Here is a 21,157-nt window from a genome sequence, read left to right as displayed (position 1 = left end):
GTCATCCTATTTTCGAAGAATGATTTAATGCGCTTATAACACTGTTCCCACGTTGAAGTTATTATGAAAGACGGTATTATACATGTAGATATGTATTTCTTTCAAAAATTTACTGGCGTTGGGCTGAATTCATACATCGGCTTTAATTTGAATTTGAGCCACTGACTTATGAGTTCACGCTCTATTTACGTATCATTTAATATATTTAATTAAAACTTGAATATATTTTACAGTATTATATCAATCCTCGAAGACCAGTACTTGATTAGTTTCAAGTCCGGTTAGGGGCATATACAACGTATCAGACAATTAACGCAGAACATTTTTTTACTGAAAATAATATTGTATTTAATAACATTACATGAATTTTGCTACCTATTTATAATGAATTCAGTCTTATCAAGTAAGACGTTTACTTAATATTAAAATAATAATTAAGTAAACGAATTTACTTAATAATTATTTTAATTTGCCGTCGCCTTTTCGTCACCTTTTTTTAAACGTAATATAATTAATAAAAGAAATGATTTTATCAAAGCTGTGAAAAAACTTCCTTATATTTACTCAGGTACGTACCTTCGCAGTCGGTAATCAAAAGGAATTTTACTACCAAATATCACGGAGCGGCGCTCAAAGAAACATTTAATTTAATTTATATGATCCACTCTGTAGGTAAGTGCCTGAGAACTACATAACGTAAAACAACATTACGTCTTTTATAACTTGAAGTGGTAAGGATTTATAACATTCTTTCTTTTCACAAATTCTGTTATTGCTTTACACAGTGCATTTAACACTACTTTTTTTAAATTATCAAATTTTAGCAAATGGTACACAAATAATGCAGTATCATTACAATCTTAGAAACTCTTGTTTGTAAAGTCCTTGTTCCTTAGTTGCGTTAATTAAAATCCAAAATCTCTGAACTCCTCGTAGTCCTCTCTTTGCAGTCATACAAACTTCATCCACAGCTGAAGATGAACTCTAAAGTTAGGCGTGCAGTGCCGGACAAGAGCACCGACTACTATAAGGCACAGATTTAGATTACACTTAGTAGTTGGTATGTACTTTAAATTAAAATTAGTGTTTATGTTTAATTTCATACTTAGATAATTCTGGCAAAAAATCTTAAGATAATTTTGAATGTACTAATTACAATATAAGAAAACGCAAAAATATACGTTATATCTTGCAAAATAGAAGTTTAAATATCTACACTTGAAGTGATTCAAAGTAATCTAACTTCTTTCATCATGTAACCACGCTTTATATTAGGTAAGGGTGAAACACCACGTAGCCCAGAATTTATGAGAACACATTGATAACAAAATGGAAAAGAATATGTTCTACAGGGAGCCATGCAAATCGGGAAACGCCATTACGTATGCAATCGATCTTTCGAATGTCGTATCGGAAACTGATGTCCTGAGGGAAATGAGGTGCACCTCACAATAACCTGTTCCCTCCACTAATGACAACCGACACTTACTTTGTTTGCCAACGATGTTTACATGTTTCTAGGTTAATTCTATGCGCAATCGCTACCGGTCCCTGCATTTTCCATTATGTCAGATATAATTTTTAGAGTGCCACTAAGTTGCTTCAGCGCTACAGCTTATAAAAAAGGGGGGTACAAACAATCTTCGCTATGATTACATTCCATCATTTCGTTCAAACAACTTACTGCGGCGGTTAGCGTTCTCTCGGTAAATAAATATCTTATTACCATTATTGATGAGGTGAAGTCTATCAACGATATTTGAATGAATAAAATGGGGTGATATTTTTTTAACATGTTTGTAGGAACTCGTTCAATTTTAAATGGGTCGAGTTTAATGTTGGTAAGATTAAAGTTTGGATCTCAGATGAGGAGATTACTTTGCTATCCTAAGGGATCGAGGGCAGTAATAACCAATCTAAGGTAGAGAGGTAATAAGAAAAACTCTATCAGGATGTATGAGATTATTATACCTGAGATTGTTATGACTACCTCGTTAACTGTGTGGTGTAACTGCCAGGTAAGGAGTCTCGGATTCGATTCCTGGATCGAGCAAAGTACTACTGGGCTTTTTTCGGTTTTTTAGAAAAAATCTCAGTAGTAGCATGACAACTGGAAATGTAGATAGACGTTTATTTCTTAAAAAAGTTAGAAAATATTAAATGACTGAAATAATTTTTACCACCGAAAAACTAAGTCAATTTTCTAATAAAGATAAAAAATAGCCATTTATTTCGATCTCACGAGTGATATGATTAACTCAACTCGACAGTTCCGAAGTATTAGTCTAATAAAGGGTTCCAGAAACGTGTTAAAAATTTCATAGCTAGTTGGGAGCCTTTATCGTACCCCATCCATCAACGATAAGCATGATTGACGCCTAAAATGCTGCTGACATTTAAAAGCACTTTACTAAGGATCATATAAAGAACTAGATAATCAATCTCATATTACATGACAGTAATCAGTATTTATAACATACGGTGATAAACTTTATTATTTATTTAAACTTATTGCACAATTGTAGTACGACTGCCTCGTTAGCTGAGTGGTTGCAAGTGCGACTGCCTGGCAAGGGGTCTCAGGTTCGATTTTCGGGTCGGGCGAAGTATTACTGGGTACTTTTTCAGTTTTTCGAAAATTCCTCAGTATTATAACCGAGTCTCGAAATGTGTCCGGCAAATGCCTCACCACTTGGGATTTACAACATAAATTGTGAAAAGTGGGTGTACATTGTACAGTGGCATTATGTGTCATAATGTGCACTTCTGCCAACCCCTACGGGGTTAAAACGTGTGACGATATATAAAAAAAACAATATAGTAGTTGCAAAGGTGTCCGACATAAAAATTTTGATAATACATAATAATTGATCAATAGATGGATTATGTAAGCAACATTTTAATGGCTTCGTTATTTACTAATTAAATTGTATGCAAGTACATTCAGTTACTGTACAGACATTAATATTAACTACTTCCTCTAGGCGCCTTTATTAAAACAGTCGCGTGACATACGACCTTGTAGTTCTGAAAAATAACATCCGCTGCAACGCAAGTCAAGGGCTTGGTGTAAGAATAACTATTTATTTTTGTTCGACAGTCAGCTATTTCGAATATTTGTTAAATGCTTTGCTAAATATCTTTTTTGAAGATGAATAGGAGTGACACGTTGTGATTTCATTTTGTAAATATAAATAATATAGGTATGTAATAATGTAACTGTACAACAGATTACCTGAAAAACGTTTACTCTTTATGCTTTACTTATAATACTTTAAAAATATTATATCGTTTGATTTTAAACTGAAATTTCATTGATCAACCATTAATATACTAAATTAATTATTACGTTATCGGCTTAATCACGTAACTGTTTGACGAGGAACTCGACTAGTTTCAAGCCGTGCTAGAGGCTCATATTCATACGCAGCATTCCGATATTAACGACGCGGTTCTCGAACGAATTCCTCGTCAAACAGTTAAATGAGTAAGCCGATAACATAATAATTAATTTAGTATGTCTTACAAAAGTTATAATGAAATCATTAACATATTATTAGATTTATAAGAATCATGCCTTTTACAATAAGGTATCTAAAAATAAACATTTAATTAAAGTCGTCCACAAAATAAAAACAATTTAAGTATATCGAAGTATCGAAGACCTAATCAAATGTCAGGCTATTACTGATCGGAGATCAAACCCACGAATCGAATGATTATATAAGTTCCCGTGGCTTCCCCCGCATATAACATCGTTTTCGTTATCTTATTAGGAAAGTAAGTCATACTTTTTGGTATATAAATAAGTTGGGAAACATTATTAATGGAAGCGATCGGTTCTTGCGATTGTAGGTGCGTTTATTGATGACGAAGCTTGAATTTGACGGTATTTTTGGGTAAATTCCACGAATATTGTGATTTAACCAGTTTTTGGAAGGAATTCATAGAACTTTCATTCTTACTGTTATTGTAATAAGGTTGTAGAAGAATTGTGGAAAAGTTAGTAGTCAATAATTTAAAAAATATATAACTATGTTTTATACACGAGATAAATATGGCTGTTATCCTTGTGGAGCATTACTATACTACTGCAAGCACGTAGGTTAAATACTTATACTATTTATATATACTTATAACTTATACTTATAAAATCAATCCTTATACTTATAAAGTCTGGTCAGAGTACGTATGATTGAAACTTTCTACTTTGAAGAGTACGAAAAGTAAGTACCTACACCAGTATGGTGTAGTCTTCTAATTCCTATAATACATAATATATTGTTTAATTTTGAATACATATTCAACATCCTAGAAGAGCGAATTCTTTTTTAAAAAGCCGGCAACACACCTATTACTCCTCTAGTGTTGCGAGTGTCCATGGGCAGCGCTGATCGCTTACTATCAGGTGACCCGTCTGCTTGTTTGCCCCTTATTCCTTAACAAAGATCAAGGTCATTACTAAATTAATTATTTATAAACAATTACTATACCACTACTTAATGTAAAAATGGTAGACAGAATAAAATTAGGGAACAATTATCTCCAAACCTGGTTCGGAAGCATGTTGCTTTGTTTGTCTTTAATTTTCAGTAGCCAGGTAAGTGTCTGCTACATGGAATGTTAATTAGTTTTAGAACTAAAGTGTAAGTATAACTACTTATTCCTAATTTCAGTATGAATACTAAATATACAAAACAAACATAAATAAATACCTAAGTTTAGATGAAGATAGTTCCTAAATATTTAGAATCATGAGTTAGGTAATAAAATCAGGCATTTTATCGCAAAAAAAAATTAGAAGATATATATTATTCTTTCACAAAAATTCCGATTCCAAATATCTATAAAAAATTGTCTTCTAATAATTCATTTTATGTATAGAAAACGCAAATCATCGTCGAAGGAAAACAGGCGTGATTTTAAATAATTGCCGGTTTCAATCATCGATAGAATGGCGACCATGATTGGTTCACTTTTTGGAAAGACTAATGACTATTGAAGCTAATAAATGAATGATAGTACGAATAAAAGCTGTGCTTGTGATCTAGGTATTGGAGATAGTGTCACGTCAAACCATCCAACCAATAATGAGATGCCAAGCCGTTGCCGCACAGGTATGCTGCGCTCACATCAGACAGACAGACCTATTTTTTCTTGCCCCATTCACTAGGATATTCTTCTAGCATATTCGTTGTGTTGTGGTGCGTTTACTAATGTACAAGTTCACATACACATGACAGCTAGACCCAAAACAATAATTTGTGGACCATACAGAAAGTAATTCCGTGCGGGAATCGTACTCGCTATACGTTACGCGAGCCAGCCCAGTCCAGCCACCATGCCATGCCACCGTGCATCGGTTTGCATATTGCTGAAAGTAAAATGACACTATTTTTGTTTTGTTACGTAGATAACAGAACACACGTGCATGAAAAATAGAAATATCCGGTGGTAGTATTCAATAAACTAAATAGCACACGCCACAGCCATATTTGTTTTATCCGTAGATTGAAATGTGTGTTTTCATTGAGAGCTTAAAATTGCTATACAATATTTGAAAATATGTATATTCTAATACCGGTTATCATATAATTACTTGTATTGAACCTAATATAATTTATCGATTGCAATGATTTTGAAAAGTACACAGTTGAGTTGAAATATTTAAATTGGTTGAAACATTACATGGGTACAATCAAGCTTAAACAACACTAAAAAGAGCTAGAAAACAAAAGAACAGGCCTAAGAGGACTACAACTTTTCCTTTATTATTTTACTTAAAATTCCACTTGGTTCAATAAGTGCTCGAAACTTTCGCAATAGAAAAGTTTTTACACCGACTTTTGGTTACGTGCTCGAATTTTTTCGCAATACTAATGAGGAAAGGGTGGTCTCGTAACCGCGACGTTCTATTGTGGAGGAGCACTCGACCTTTTCATCCGCTACCGGATCCAGCGCCACTTGTGCACATTTTGCTTCGCCAACGATATTCACACAACGCAAACAAAGATGTAACTGTGATTCCAACACCCCGAGTCGTGCTTAGAAAACTTAACATTACTTTTATCGCTAATATCGTTAACAACGCAAACATTGAATCCTCTCGCATCAATATAAATATGGCTCCTACAGTTACAAATAGACGCCCTAAAGCTCTCTCCAAGCGAACAAATAAAAATTTCGCCCACGTACAGTCAATGCTTCCGATGCTAACCATTGAACATTTGAAACGATTTTATCTTTCCCTTTTCTTCCGTAATCCGCAAAATCATCGAAACTGTTATTGAATGTAAAATCTGCGAATCCATTCATCTCTTTGTTCGTGTATATCCAAATCTGTTTGTTGAATTCACACAATGACCTACTTCGATCCACTTTTGAAATTTTAATTTCGGCCGGTCAACGAGCTCGAGGCGGACTTTATTTTGATTTGTGTCTCAAAATAAAAGTTTATTTCAGCTTAGCAATACATATTTATTTTAGGCCGGTGTTCCGGAAATGCCTTTTCTCTGTCTAGTTGGACGGTTTATAGAATTCTGCAGAAGGTATTATTAGTCATTTTATTTGTGGTTTCTTTACTAATTTGATTACAGATACCTACCGATGATTGCTCAGAAAATATTTTCTTTACCTTTTCTCAACCAGTTAGCTTTCACCATAAGATTTAAATATATACACTTGAGTTCAATTACAAAATTTGGTCATTCTACACCTTTCACGTGACAAAAAATAATAAAGTTCCGAAAGAAATGTCTATTTTTTTAAGAATTACATCGAACATCTTTAGCGCCCCAATTGTTTTAAATACCGGTAAACTATGGCAACTTTACCGGACCCTTGGCAACTTTACCATACTATAGGTATTCGGTATAAACTCATTTATCTAAAAATCTACGCACTAGAATTCTGTTTTGTAATAGTAGCATTTTTTAGACATTAAAAGGAAATATTTACTATATTTTACGTAGACGCAAGACTGCTATTATTCCAGTAATGGCCGTCACAGTGTAGTGCGTGAAAATGTGCTAAAAGTTAGTAGTTCCTAAATTGTGCTCACAGAGCCTTAATTATTTGTCACAGGTGAGTGAAATTTTGATCTTGTATGTATAATATAGTTGGGATTACTGTTGTAATGTCAGCAATTGCTTTTTCTTTAATTTATTGATAAATAATCGCTTCGGTAATGTTGACACAGGTTAGGTAAAGTTGCCACGGCCTGCTTTGTGGCAACTTTACCTACAGTTAGGGTTGGCAATAAATGTTTTTTTCTTGTTTGTGTGTATGTAACCATTTTCGAATACCTAAATTTCCCAGCATAATAGTGAATATCCTGGATGATAAGTTATAATGTATTTAATAATACCTTTTGTTTTAGAGCCAAAATGGCTCACATGAAACAAAACCGCAGAAAACTCGGAGCTAGACAATAAAAAAAGTATACGAAAGTAATGTTAAAATTAGCTATGGAGATAGTGAAGTCAAAAAATTAAAAAGTCAAAAGATTAAACATTATTTTGTAGCCTTTTTTACAATTTTAAACATAAATACTTAAAATTTTAGAACTTAATTTAGTTTAAAAGGGAACAATATTTATGTCAGATATTTATGCTTTTTTTTACTTTAGGTTTAAGGTTTATTATTTTTTTTTTTTAAATATACATGTCATAAAAAAAAATCTCATTTTTTGACAACCCCGAGCGTAACAAATTATTTGTATGTAAATTACGATGAAACCCGTGGCAACTTTACCTACTGTCTGTGTAGCCGTTATCTTTATAGATTTCCTCATATTGTTTGCATTATAATACGAAGTAGTCCTAGATGAAGCCCTCTGTACCTCAACAACTCTTTAATATGCAATACACGATGAATACGGCGCGTAGGTAAAGTTGCCAAAAATTTGGTATCTTTACCCATGTTGTTTTTTCTTTACTACGGCTAAAGTAAGCGTTTGTATATAATGACGATTACGGTAAAGTGAGCCAGATAAACTACAATTCTAAATATATAGTTTTGGTTTCTATGCGTCTTATGGTTAAAAATATATTTCGATTTTTGTTCCAAAATATGGTAAAGTTGCCATGTTTTACATTAATATTCATCCCAGGAAATTGTCGAATATGTCATCGAAAAACTTCAAATAATTTCGCCAACATTTGACATAATACCATAATTAGACGTCAAAAGTTTCCTTTAGAAAGTTGGTACGACATCATTTGTACCGAGATTACGATTCGATGATTGGGTCGACTACGGTCTGTACATTCGGTTCACAAGTTTCATAATGATGAAAATATAAAGTTTTGTAATTACTGCTGAAACTTAAAAACTTGTATAAACTGAATACGTAATTAATATTTCAACAATGAACTTGTAATTAGTTTTAATTCGTAAATGTAATATTGAAATGCCATGAATAGATGACGTATGTGTAAACAAATGTCGAAATATTGATGGTTGAAACGTGTTGATTAAATCGTAGCGTAGCGGCTTAATACAAATAAATATATTCGAAATTGAATGCTATTGAATTGTGATATGTTATGTTATTAGTTTTGTAATTTATTCTACACAAAATCAAATTTAAAATTTAGAAAATACTACCTATACAAAAAAAAATACAGTTAAAGACACCAAAACATGTGACATGTTTGCTCAAATATTTTATATTTCTAAATAATGTATGGAATGTTATAATTACACACTCTTATCAGTACTTACTTTCCGTGCTTTACTAACAACACAATTTTAGTCTACGCTGCTAAAATTAATGTGGAAACAGACTTGAATTTTGAGAAGCACGTAATATAAACATCCTGGTCTTGATAGATGACTTAATCAGACATCCTGCTTAGATGTTAATTACAACCAAGGAGGTATTTAAGTATAATGTGAATGAACAAGTTGAATTATGAGGGAAGAAGAAAATGTTGGTAACAAGGGATAAGCACAAGTGTTAATTTAGGTAACATATTTTTTAAACTAGTGTCTTTTATGTTCAATGTATCCTTCTTCTTTGCAAAAGGTGCTATCCAGTCTTTGAAAAACCCACATACAATGTCTGCTTCTTAGTCTGCCCTTCGCTAATTAGTGTCACTATGAAAATCGAATAATTACCAGTAATTGAAACAAAATCCAAACATTCGATTTAAATAAAAAGACCTCGGCAAGAAGATTTATATTGATAGCAATCCATTAATGGTCTTTGAAATGTTCTCAACTTTACCCATTGAGTAGAACAGTTGTAACAAGAAAATGCTTCAAACAAAATGATTTATTTCGCTACAAAAGAGAAATATTTCGACACGTGAGTTTCATAGCTTCAATTCTAGCTAGACATTACGTTATTATAAATTATTAGTTTGCAGAAACTTCGTACTTATTTTCATTACTTTTTCTTCCTGGCTTTTACCCAACTAGGTTGGCATCAGCTCTTTAAACAAATTCATCTGCAATATCAGTAGCTTACGTGGAGCAACTGCCATCACCCATCCGAGCCACAAGAGTGACGTTCCTTTGTTTATCCAAAAACACCTACCTATTGGCAGAATTTTAGGTTTTTATCTACGAGTACCTGAATTGACAGTCATAAATATTCTTATCAGAAATTGCGCACGTAAAACATAATCTATTGCATATGTATCGACGTCGATGTTAGTGACGTTGAATTGACGTCATCTATATTGTTTATATTACCTAATATTAATCTTTTATCTCTAAAGTATCTGTTTTTATTGAACGAGTTGCAAAATATGCGAATGAGTAAACACTGACGTTTGACGTAGATATATCCAAAGCTGACGTAGATATATGAAAAGTCCCAAGATATTTTATAAATCGACTTGACTGATATGATTATACCATAAAATTGTGTTATGATGCAGTTTTCACTACATATTTCAACAAAAACCTTTAGATCCTCTCTGAATAGCGAAACATTAAAAAACAAATATACTTATTAATATTGGATAATAGTGTTAATTGCAAAAGAACCATTTCTCTTACAACGATTTAAATTCTACATGCAACTTTTTTGCAAAATAAAACTTTGTAAATCGAATTTAAAAATACCTCGCTCACCGCTATTATATTTCTGCGCAACAAAAGCCAATTTCTTTCTTAGATTTTTCAAAGACAGTTTGAAATCGTGTTGTAGTTACGAAGACTGCTTGCTAATGTAAATAGAAACTAAATGGACCGTCGTAATATTACAAGATTTATTAAGCGCAAGCTTGTTTAGTAATCTGATCGAGCGATTTGTAAAAAAAAATATAACTTCGTGTTTTTATTCTCTCTCGTGGGATTACATGAGTAGCTGTACTATTAGGACTTCTTTGTAATAGAAGGCTAACCTGTCCTTATATACTGGTAGGAATTCCAGACTCCGTGTACTTCGACCAACCCTGAAATTAATACAGATTATTTAATACTTTTTTATGTTCTAATACCTATATGATTTTAGTTATTAAGTTGTAAATATTTTAGTCTTACTTTTTATTATTGTTTTATTTTTTATTCATTTAAGTTATGATATATTTGAAATTAATTTAAGTATTCAAACTACCTACATAACTAATATTATCTATGCTTCGCAGTAGCACTTGCTACTCAACTAGCGAAATAGTCTTTCTTGCTTGCAAACGTAAAACCACCTACAATTTAATTTCTCAATTAAAAAAAAAAATAAAAAAACGTTACCCGTTCATCTGATCAGGATAAAAAAATGAAAAAAGTAACAAATCTTGTTTATCCACCAGACCACTTTATGAGTATATATTATATGTTTCCGTGGTTGTAACAATTCCTCTCGGGATTGCTTGAAACAGGAGCCGTCTATTAAAATGCCGCTTACAACATCAGACTCATATAAATCTCATATGTCTAATTGCTTTACGTGATTTGAGTCTAAATGGGTCAATTAACGTAATTTTCTGTCAATACAAGTTTAATGTAGCTATTGTAGATTTTTTATAAATTACATTTTTAAAACTTAAATAGGTAAGTTGGTTTATGCTATACTAGAACCAGTACAAATTTATCTATATGTATAAGTATATAAAAATTGCTTTTTGTTGGTCTCGCTAAAACTCGAGAACGGCTGGACTGATTTAGCAAATTTTTGTCTTGAATTTTTTTTGTAGAAGTCCAGGGAAATTTTAAAGGTGAGAAAATAATGATTGAGACGATACGAAGTTTCCAAGTCAGTATAGGTATATAAAGTACTGCTGGTTACATAACTGTTAGAAAGTAAAAAATCTGTAGTTATTACACTCAATTTACCACTTCGAGATAGCATAGTTACGTATTAATTATGCTTCTCATAGTTCTCGTGAAATTTTGTAATAAAATATACTTTTACACGTTTATTAAATGAGCACGTGTTGTAACACACGCTTCAACGTTTAAAACCTGAGTAGGTATAATTAAAATAAAAAGATCCGACATACATATTCCGACCTTATTAAAACGTGTGGTCACAAAGCATTCCCTTATTAGAGTAAGCAAAGGAAAATTTAAATGAATCTGTGGAGAATCGCCACGTTCGTGAAAAAATTTGAGAGCTACTCCACTTCGCTCCCCCAACCCTCTATTGTGGTGACACTTGACCCGTTTGTCTAAGTTGCTTTCTAGTTTATACTCAGGCTAAACTTCGCTCGTACTACAGTGGACCTTCCTTTGTTTACTAAGGAAGTGTTTGCTAATTACAATGGTGATTATGAAGAAGATTTTGATAATACAATGTGTACCTCATTATAAGATTATCTATTATTATAGCATAAGTTCGAAGCGTTATAATTCCTAGCTTAAATTAACTTTTTTTAGTTTTTGGTAAAAGTTTTAATGAAAAAGTACTATTTGACATGGAGCGGTTTAGTAAACTACGGCGCAATTTAGTGTGCTATGTCGCTTTTCACGTACTCGTATGTAACATTACGATGTCAAGCGTGCGTGTACAGAGGCTGTTTGAGTTTAGGTTCTATTTGCTACAAACATGACTACGGAATAAACAGATGTTACAGTATCATTATTTACCTCACATTTTCCTTTGTTCGTGACTATGTTCACCAGGTAATAAGCATAACTTTTTGTTTCTCTAGGTTGAAGATTCGTTGTACGGAATTGGCAGACATTACACGAAGAAACCTTCCTACCCCTACCTAATATGGCTCAAGATCCCTTCCATAAAACATTCCTTGATCGCTCTTCAACTTACATTGTAGTACGCAAAAGGCAACTTAACATTTAAAAACATTCCAATCGACGTTAACTTTGTAACTTATTCCTGTGTAAATCGTGTCCCGACAACTTTACTCCTCGTAAAGTACTGAACAAAGTTACTTGCCACTAGATCTTAGTAGTAGCTCAATCGACGCGCGTAAACCTCTTCGGAGGGCGCGAGGGGCCTGCGCGATGCGGTCTCGCCAGGGATGTACGTAATATATCCTGCGGATGAAGTAGTTTCCCTGACATACAGCTCGCAATCGCTGCCTCGGCCACGGCAGCGGCCTACGCTTGACATTATCTACGGGCCGCCGCCGCGAGCGCCGTACAGCGCGCTACCCCTGCCCCGCACCCCCACCCTCTCTTGCGACAAAACCCACCTCAAAACGGCGCCTCCGGAGCCTCCAGAGCGCGCGCCGGCATCGCCGACGCCGTCGCTCGAGCGCCCAAAGCTGCGCGAGCGCACCAAAGCGAAGCTGCTCAAGAAGCTAGGCCGCCATGAGGATACTGAATTCGGCAAAATTGTTAGGACCCCCGCTCCCGATGAATTCGAATTGCCCGCACCCCTTCCCACTCCTGCGTTCTCCAGAAAGAACATATTCGATCGCGACTTCGATGCACTGTTCGAAGTCGCGAACTCACCGCAGTTTGGTGCACATATCCGAGTCACTACGCCGGAACCAGATCGCCGATCAGATCTTTCGGCGGCACACTTTCCGACACCAACAGCGTCTACGCTGAGCCTCCTTCCACCACGGCCCCAGTCTGAGCCGAGTTCCTCGCCCGCGACCTCAGCTCGCACGTCCACGCCTTCGACACCGACACCACAACGTTCGTCTACTGAAGGTTTCTGAATGAGAGTGCGGTTTGAGTTTGAGAACGCGTGATCATCTAACTAATCTGTATCTTCACATTAATTAAGCATGGGTACATGGCGAAATAACAGCATTAACGCTTCACTAGGCATGTGTCACGTCCATAAATTTACAAATAACAGTGTGAGGGTTTTTGCGTTGATAATTTTAATACCTTTGTAATGCTTATTTTGCATGTAATTTGAAATTGGATTTACTCTGTTTTTCCCAGGTCCACCTAAGCCGAAGAAAGTTAGTTTCTTCCGTAAGCTGAGTAGAGCGAGAGAGCAGTCGGTGCCGCCGCGCTCTACCAACATGCAGCAGCAACCGTCTGTTGAGATGGCTTTGCGAGAACTCACGCACCCGACGCATAATGAACAGCTTAAGAATCAACAGCAAGTTACCTTCAAACTGGTGAAAACAGGTGAGTCTTCACACTTTTTTTACTTAAATTTCACAGAAAATCTTCCCAAGCAGCAATAAAAAACCTCTACTAAATTTAATAATACTCGTACGTGATATTACTGAGTGAATGTATTTAAACAGCGCACAAAATCAGAACATGATATTAGCCCAAAGTTCGCTTTATTACAGTTCATTTACGATCTGTTTATGAAATTTTAATGTATGCTATGAGGAAGGGAAATGCTAAATACATATTGGATTATTCCCGTGCAACGTTGGCTGAATAAAATAGTCTATGTACTCAGCTGAATAATGCATTTCCTCGTGTGTCTAGTCAGGACAAAGTATTGTTATGGATAAGCCCCTAACCGCACGGTGAATACTTGATTACCTATGTATTTTATGTACAAAGCCCTATGCGGTAGTAAGCCATAAATCTGTCATAAATGAGAACATGATCATATTATGCCTTACCTATTCAGTCAAGATTCATCTTAACTAGGTTACGTAGCTTACGTAGCTAGCTTAGGAATTTAAAAGCCTTCAATATTTATTAAATAACCTGTTTCTTTTCATGGCAACAATTGAAATTAGGTATTGAATTTGAGCTTGATACCTTTTAACAATTATCAATATTTGCAGTGCTTTGGTACGCTACTATATCAGAGTTTTGATATTTTATCTTCGTATTGGATCAAAACTTAGTAAAACTATCATCTAAACGTAGCTTAAAGCAAGCTTGCATTGAAACCATTTAGGTACTCGGTAATCCCTCGTTTCTTTTTTACTTCGCACTTCAAAGCGGAACAATGTCAGTATCGCGAGCCACGTCTCCGGCACAAAGGACGGCCTATTATACGAGTTCTCTCGTATAGTGTGAAATCGTCACTACCGAACACGTTCTAGCGTCAAACTAGAATCATTCGCAGGCTTACACCCTTTGTGTTTTATTCCGTTGCTGTGACCGACTCACGCAACTGCCTCGGGCTCCTGACACCGCACCAAGGCCACCGAACCACAGGTTTGTTTATCCTACTTTCGTACTTTGAACACGAAATGGTTTTAATGTCAAAAATAATTTCTAAATAATAGCTTTCTTATTAACGTCTAACGACTCCTTTGTTGGTTGTTGGTTTAAAAGTATAGACTTCAGTAGGTGCATTTGATGTTAGATATAAGGTTGAACGTAATTCTTATGTTGAATGCAATAATGCTGGTGTTTTGATTCTATGAATTCAAGAAAATCTTAAAGTTCGTTCTTTACTTTTGCAAAAGAATATGTACTAGAGCACTAACTCCAAATAAGCGATACTAATCACTTCAACCGAAACAAGATCAACTCATTTCATATTCATTTTCATTAAGAATGAATCTTAATTATTGTCATAATATTGAGATAATTAAGAGACTTTGAATTTATCCTATTGCCGAGGACTTTCCAAGTTAAAGTATACGTTTACGCTCCCAGAAAGAGAGATCGTGACTGGACTATGAAATGCTCGTCATAAATAACCGTCGGTAGGTTTTGGCTCGTTAATAGCGATGTCTAAATAGAGAACTGGTGTTAAAGTATTTTCATAAATCATAATGTAGAGAGGAAACCAACAGAGCATGTTATCACGCTTGGTTTTCCCCAAAGAGACTAGCTGCGATGTTAGACGAAATGTTCAGTAAATAACTGTGAGTGCTTCGGTTTTGTGTAGATGAGTGTTAAGTTAGGCATGTAACTACATACCACAACATTTTGTGTTACGAGTTGTGTTTACCTTGGTTTAGAAATCGGACTTAAAACAAAAGGTATTTAAAACACTGGCTAAAGGATTTCAAATAGGAAAAGGACCGCATAAAGATCACTAATCGTAATATATTCTGTTCATGCTTAGAGTGTTCGGCTCCCGCGGTCGCGAAACCCGGTAGTGATCCCGAAATTATTAGAATGTTTTTTTCATTCCGACTTAGGTTAGAAAACATGATAATTCTCGTATTTCCCTTATTTATATGTTATAAATTATACACCATTACAAAGCTAAGAATATGGGTCATGATTATAGCGTATTGTTTTAATTCCTACATTACCTTTTCATGACGAAAACTTGAAATTATTTTCTTTGTTTATGTTTTTTCGTAGGTTATCCATAACCTTTTTGCCACAAACTTCACAAAAACCACAATTTCACTACATCGGCGGTAACACTAATACATTACGCGATGATTACATTTATTTTATACAACACTGGCTAATAACTTTACAATAAGCATTTGTTTACAAAAAAACAAAACACACTTCACAAGTTCACCGGATTTCGAAAATGGCCGACAATATTTTCCGAGAAAGAGAATAAATTTAATTTTTAAATGTTGTTGCTTGAAATATTTAAAAAAATTAAGTTATTATGTTGGCTAAACTGTCACTTGTCTATAGAAATATTTTTTACGTCAACCAATCACAGTAGTAATAGATTTGAACGACTTGAAGTCGGCCATACCGCTTATGTTCCAACGTTGGTGCATAAGGCACGTCGGGTCCAAATCTCTTACGCACCACCGTGTGTGCATATGACACTCCATGGGTTAAAGTTGGTCAAACTCTAAGACTGAAACCTCGTATTGAGCATATTCATTTTAAAGGCTTAGTTTTATGCGGTTCTCTCAATTGCGGTCGAATCTCGGAGCTCGTTGCAGCAATGCAATTTGTTAGGCGGCCGCAGTTCCAGTACTACATAGGATTACCTCTGTCCTATATGGAGTAAAACATTTTGTTACACTACCGCTTTTTGGGACGTATTTCTCGTTCGGTGATGCCATACATTCATTTCCGGACTCACCGAAATAAAAGCTCCTGTTGTTTGGTTTCGTAGAATTTTTTAGACCACACTAGATGACAAAATGTCATTCCATTTCCCATCGTTTTCCACTCTTTTTCAGTCAATAGGAACCTAATTCCCCCATTCGTCGTATTATTCATTTTCATTTTCCAATTTAACTTTTTCCAAAATCAAATTGACCTAAATAAATGGCTTAGCATGCAAATGATATTCATATAAAATGAAAGAAAAACAAAATGGTTTTGCTTTCCACACAAAATTGCAGCAAACGTCGTTTGCAAATCACATTTACAATCAAGCAGACCCTGGTACTTTTTACTGGAATATTGTCCCTTAGTTACTGTTACGCACTAGAATTATACAGTTAACTAGTATTAGTCATTCTTAGTGTCCCATAAATAACAAAGTAGGCTTCTTGTCTCCCTAAATTCGGGTGAAAGTGCAAACTCCCGCAATTAAGTTTTAATCACCCTCTTAACCATGATATATTATTTTTTCATCCACTACTTGATCCAAACAAGATTTAGGAAGCATCTCTTGGGTCCTAATAAATGTTTGACCAAAGTTTACTTTGTCGGAATCAGTTGTCCAATAAATCCCTAGACGCTAAACTTAGGGTACGTATGCCCGACCTTCGTGACCCGTGTCTCAACGACAACTTTCCATTTGCAACGTATTAAGTGTAAGTGAATTAGAAGCGAAAATAAGAAGAGAGAACTTTATCAGAGTAATATCAGACAATATTATAATACTGCTTGTATATATAATTAATTTTCAATTACAGACAAAGATATTTAAACACAGATTTTTTTAATTACGAACTAGGAACAATATTTATTGCATCCCCAATAACATTCAAAAAATTTAGTATAAATAAAAAATAGGTTGCAAAAAAATACATAAACCTACTACAGAAGAAAGGTATTGAAAATAACAAAAACATGCAGTGTTACTGTTGTTCGTTTAGCCAAGAACAACATTGTTTTAATTTTCACGCGCACACAAAAGATAACACGTAACAAAACATACGCACTTATTCAACTGGATATTGATATGTCCAATCGACTGATTACATACAATAAGAGCAAAGGAAGCGAAAAACGCGCTGAATAAATGAATATATGTAGCCACCCGAAAGTGGATACTGAAACAATGCAGCGCTCGCCACAATTTACTTTAAATCTGCTGAATGCGCTTTATTTATTCGAACAAGATTTTACTGGAAGTAGTCAGGTGTAACTGTATTGCCAAAAGACCTTTTGTCTAACGATTTGGAACACGTAACAAAAGATATTTTGTTTTGAATACTGCTTTCTACGTTCTTTAAATTTCGAATAAAGTAGTTTGAGAGAAATAGATTTTCTATTGCTTTTCATACGGTACAAAAAATTGTGCGTAGATTTCCAACCCACTTATCGTTTACAACATCCACATTTTTAAAAATAACTTTCTTTTTAGTTTCTAATTTTTGAAGTAAATTATTTACGGTATAGAAAGTATTTTATAAAATAGTCTGTAACAATGTAATTGTATACTTACCTAACCCAAAAATTAATTTACCAAACTTCAAATTTTTACCTAAAACTTGTAGTTCCATACTAAAATAACACAAAGCGTTAGCCATAACGTGAGTTTAGTAAAATAATTGCTATTTTAACATACATACAAACATTTTCCACGGCACATTACATAGGTAAATGGACTCGACCATGCCTTAATAATGCAGCGCTCAGCCGCCGCGAACTAGTAATATAGTTGCTAGTTTACCATCGTGGTTGAATAATGAATTGCAAACTGTGCAATGTACCAATTTTTAATTAGTATTTTACTTGAGAATTTGTGTTAATGTTTCATGACTTTGTTAGAGGTTTTGCTCCTGAGTTTGATCTGAGTTGAAGTTCTGTAGGAATACTAAATACAAGAAGTTTTTCGGAGAATATTGGTGAGTTTTTCTTGATTCAATCTTGTTTTTAGATTAGTAGAAGAGTTGTAAATTGTGATTGTCAATAATGAGATCGAGATTTCGATTCAGAGATGGGTAGTTGTTAGTAAAGTTTTCTGAATTTTAATAGCCAATAGTTTCCTATTACAACGAAACAATGTGTCCAAAACCTACCGCGATAGCAGTTTATTTACTTTATTGTACACTACATAAATACATAGGGCACCACATAAATAAGCATAGTGCGCACATGGCAACTTCTTACAGACAACCTTTGGATGGACCTGAAATAGGTTATGTGTTTGACTAAATAATAACTAACTTAATTAAACACGTGTCTTACTAAGTTTCATATACTAAATCCCTCTAAGGCAAAGGCGTATGTCAGACGTCATCGTCACATCCCTTTTCTTTTCTTACATATTAGCAGGGTCAATGGCCTACCTTCTGTAATAAAGAATAACGTAAAGGGGTGAGTTGACCGTCCCCTCCCATTACCTTCAAATACGCATACAAAAAACATAATAGTTGATGATGTCATGATAGCAAATGACTAATAACTTTAACATTTCCTCGAATACTGGACGCTATTAAATAATTATGTCAACGCCAATAGGAAGTAGTAAAACTGATTGTTTAAGTTTAATAATAATTTCATGACATAATTTTTCCGTAAAATATGTTGATAAGTAGGTGATCTGATAGTATTTAGTTAAAATTAATAAAACTATGTATTTGATACTGTTGTAAATATTTTAGATGGTTTATTTGGGTCCTTATTAAAAATACGAAATTCGCGTATTAAGAAAGCTGAATAAATGCTGTTGAAGAGCTATATTTACCATTCCAATCATTAAATTAATAACATAGCATTCGTTTTTAAATCAAAAACTAATAATAATTACATATTATCAACAACAACATCGGCTCACAAGTAACGTCACAACCAGGTTTTCATTCAAGAAACCACTTTAGAACATTACACTATTACAAATCCGTGTAATCCATACACGTGTATTTGACAGTTAACTGTTGTGGTTCCCCTTAGTAGGTACACAATGTACGCATGTGTCACAACACACTTGTATCTTTGTAGGGATTTCCTTAAAATAGGGCAATGTTTATGTGTACTACACATGGAGCTATACAAAACCAGTTTATCTTGGTCTCGCTTTCTATGATCTTTCTGTACAATAAACGGTCAGTTTATAATGGTTTTGTATAGCTTGATGTGTAGCGTACCTACGTGTTGTAAACGTTTTGGTAAGTCAGTACCAACGTGCGGTTGACACCAGGTTTCTAAGGAGTCACTTTGTGAGTGAAGGATGTCATGCGCTTAGTATGAAATCCAAAGGATTATTATGATTAATAGGTACTAGTGGTCGTTAGTGGTTGAAATTCAACCATATACGATTTAATTTACAATACCACTTAACATACGTTCAAGGATAATTTTTATTTAACTCAAACAAACTCTGTTTATAAAACTCTCTTCATATGAAACGTCAATGTATCGCAATGTCTATCGATTTTGACGTTTTGTCAAATACGATCAGATACTATGCATGTGTGTGTAATGTTTTATTTATTGATTTAATGTACTTTATAAGCATTATTTTTGAAAAGCTATTAGCGTTCTTCACTTCTTCTAAACAAAAACTATAAGTGTACCAAATTTTATGCTCCTACGTCCGCGCAATTTTCGTAAATAGCGGTCATTTTTGCATCCGTATTAATATATAGATAACTTTATGTTTGTTATTGTGGGCAAAGGTGTAGATTCATACACACTACATAACCTCACGCCTGTCTCCTATAGGTGGTAGTAGAGACTATGCAACGCCAATTGCTACGATTCTTACATACCTCTTTCACTTCATCATTAGTCATCAGTTTTTCGGTGAAGTTTATGAATCAGACGGTTGGTAAAAGTCGTCCTAAACGGACATATATAGAACAAATAGGAGATATATTAAAGAAGGGCCGAATTAACCATTCATTGCTACTTTTGTTTATAGTCCCATTGCAATAGACTACTTAACTATATTGACAAACACCGGGCACGATTCTCAATAACCCAGTAATTCTTTACTTAAATCCTGTAAACTTCGTGAATGGCCCACTCGTGACTACTCGAGTAGGCAGTCTGATGAGCCTTCGAGATAATTACTCTTGTTCAACGGAAGCAGGTCTAATTATATCTCCCACAAATCGTTCCAACTTTGATCGAAATTTATAAGTATGATTGCTCTTAGTATTTCCGTCTACGTTCAGCGAAATTAATAAGTAGTTACCGCATTTAATTAAACGCTATTAATATTTCAAAAGCAGGTGTTTTCACTGAATTTAGATCACAGACTGAAAGACATTGAAATGTGGTGGTTGGGATAATATTATGTTCTGTCATTTTAAAACGGTTTACGTATTTAATAACGTTGATATTAAACTGAATTACAATTGATTTTCAAAAAAGTGTGTGCTATTTGTATAGTTTAGCAGTGCGTCGCAAAAACGCACCTCCATTCAAAAATGAAAAAATCCTTTGGATTTTCATAGTCAAAATGATTAAAGAAGCCTGCTCGACAATAATTAGAATCATACATAAGTACGAAATAAACACACCAAACACAATTTTGAACATAATTGATTTCTGTCCAGGAACTAGTCTTTCGTCAGGCATACTTAAAACCAATGACGATAACAAACAATAATTTCAGGCGATAACTTAGTACGTCATACAATTCCATTATATTAGAGATGGTTATAAATATTAGCCTTATGAATGGAATGTTTCATTGTTATTACTTGATAAGATAAAATATGTTACTATCATATTCGCACATCATTGACGTAGGCGATAGGTTTTAGAAACAACAAACCTCTTTTGTCGTGGTCAGTTATCACAT

The 21,157-nt window shown here is 34.3% G+C and overlaps 1 protein-coding gene across 12 annotated transcripts in view; it reads left to right on the top strand.

Moving 5' to 3' along the window:
- LOC118281882 (uncharacterized) overlaps nt 1–21,157 on the top strand; it is a 173,360-nt gene that overhangs the window by 32,682 nt on the left and 119,521 nt on the right. For 10 of the 12 annotated variants that reach the window (XM_035602676.2, XM_035602687.2, XM_035602652.2 and 7 more), the window contains exons 2-3: nt 12,102–13,071; nt 13,312–13,503. In XM_035602676.2, the coding sequence (XP_035458569.1) occupies nt 12,432–13,071; nt 13,312–13,503 (832 nt within the window). In that variant the 5' untranslated portion in view covers nt 12,102–12,431. The remainder of the gene's footprint in view (nt 1–12,101; nt 13,072–13,311; nt 13,504–21,157) is intronic. The other 2 variants (XM_035602658.2, XM_050701701.1) reach the window with 2 other exon arrangements.

This window comes from Spodoptera frugiperda, chromosome 20, assembly GCF_023101765.2.
Source record: "Spodoptera frugiperda isolate SF20-4 chromosome 20, AGI-APGP_CSIRO_Sfru_2.0, whole genome shotgun sequence".
In the NCBI taxonomy this organism is placed as follows: domain Eukaryota; kingdom Metazoa; phylum Arthropoda; class Insecta; order Lepidoptera; family Noctuidae; genus Spodoptera; species Spodoptera frugiperda.
The sequence above is the reverse complement of the archived record's forward strand: the minus strand, read 5'-3'. Positions and strand labels throughout refer to the sequence as shown.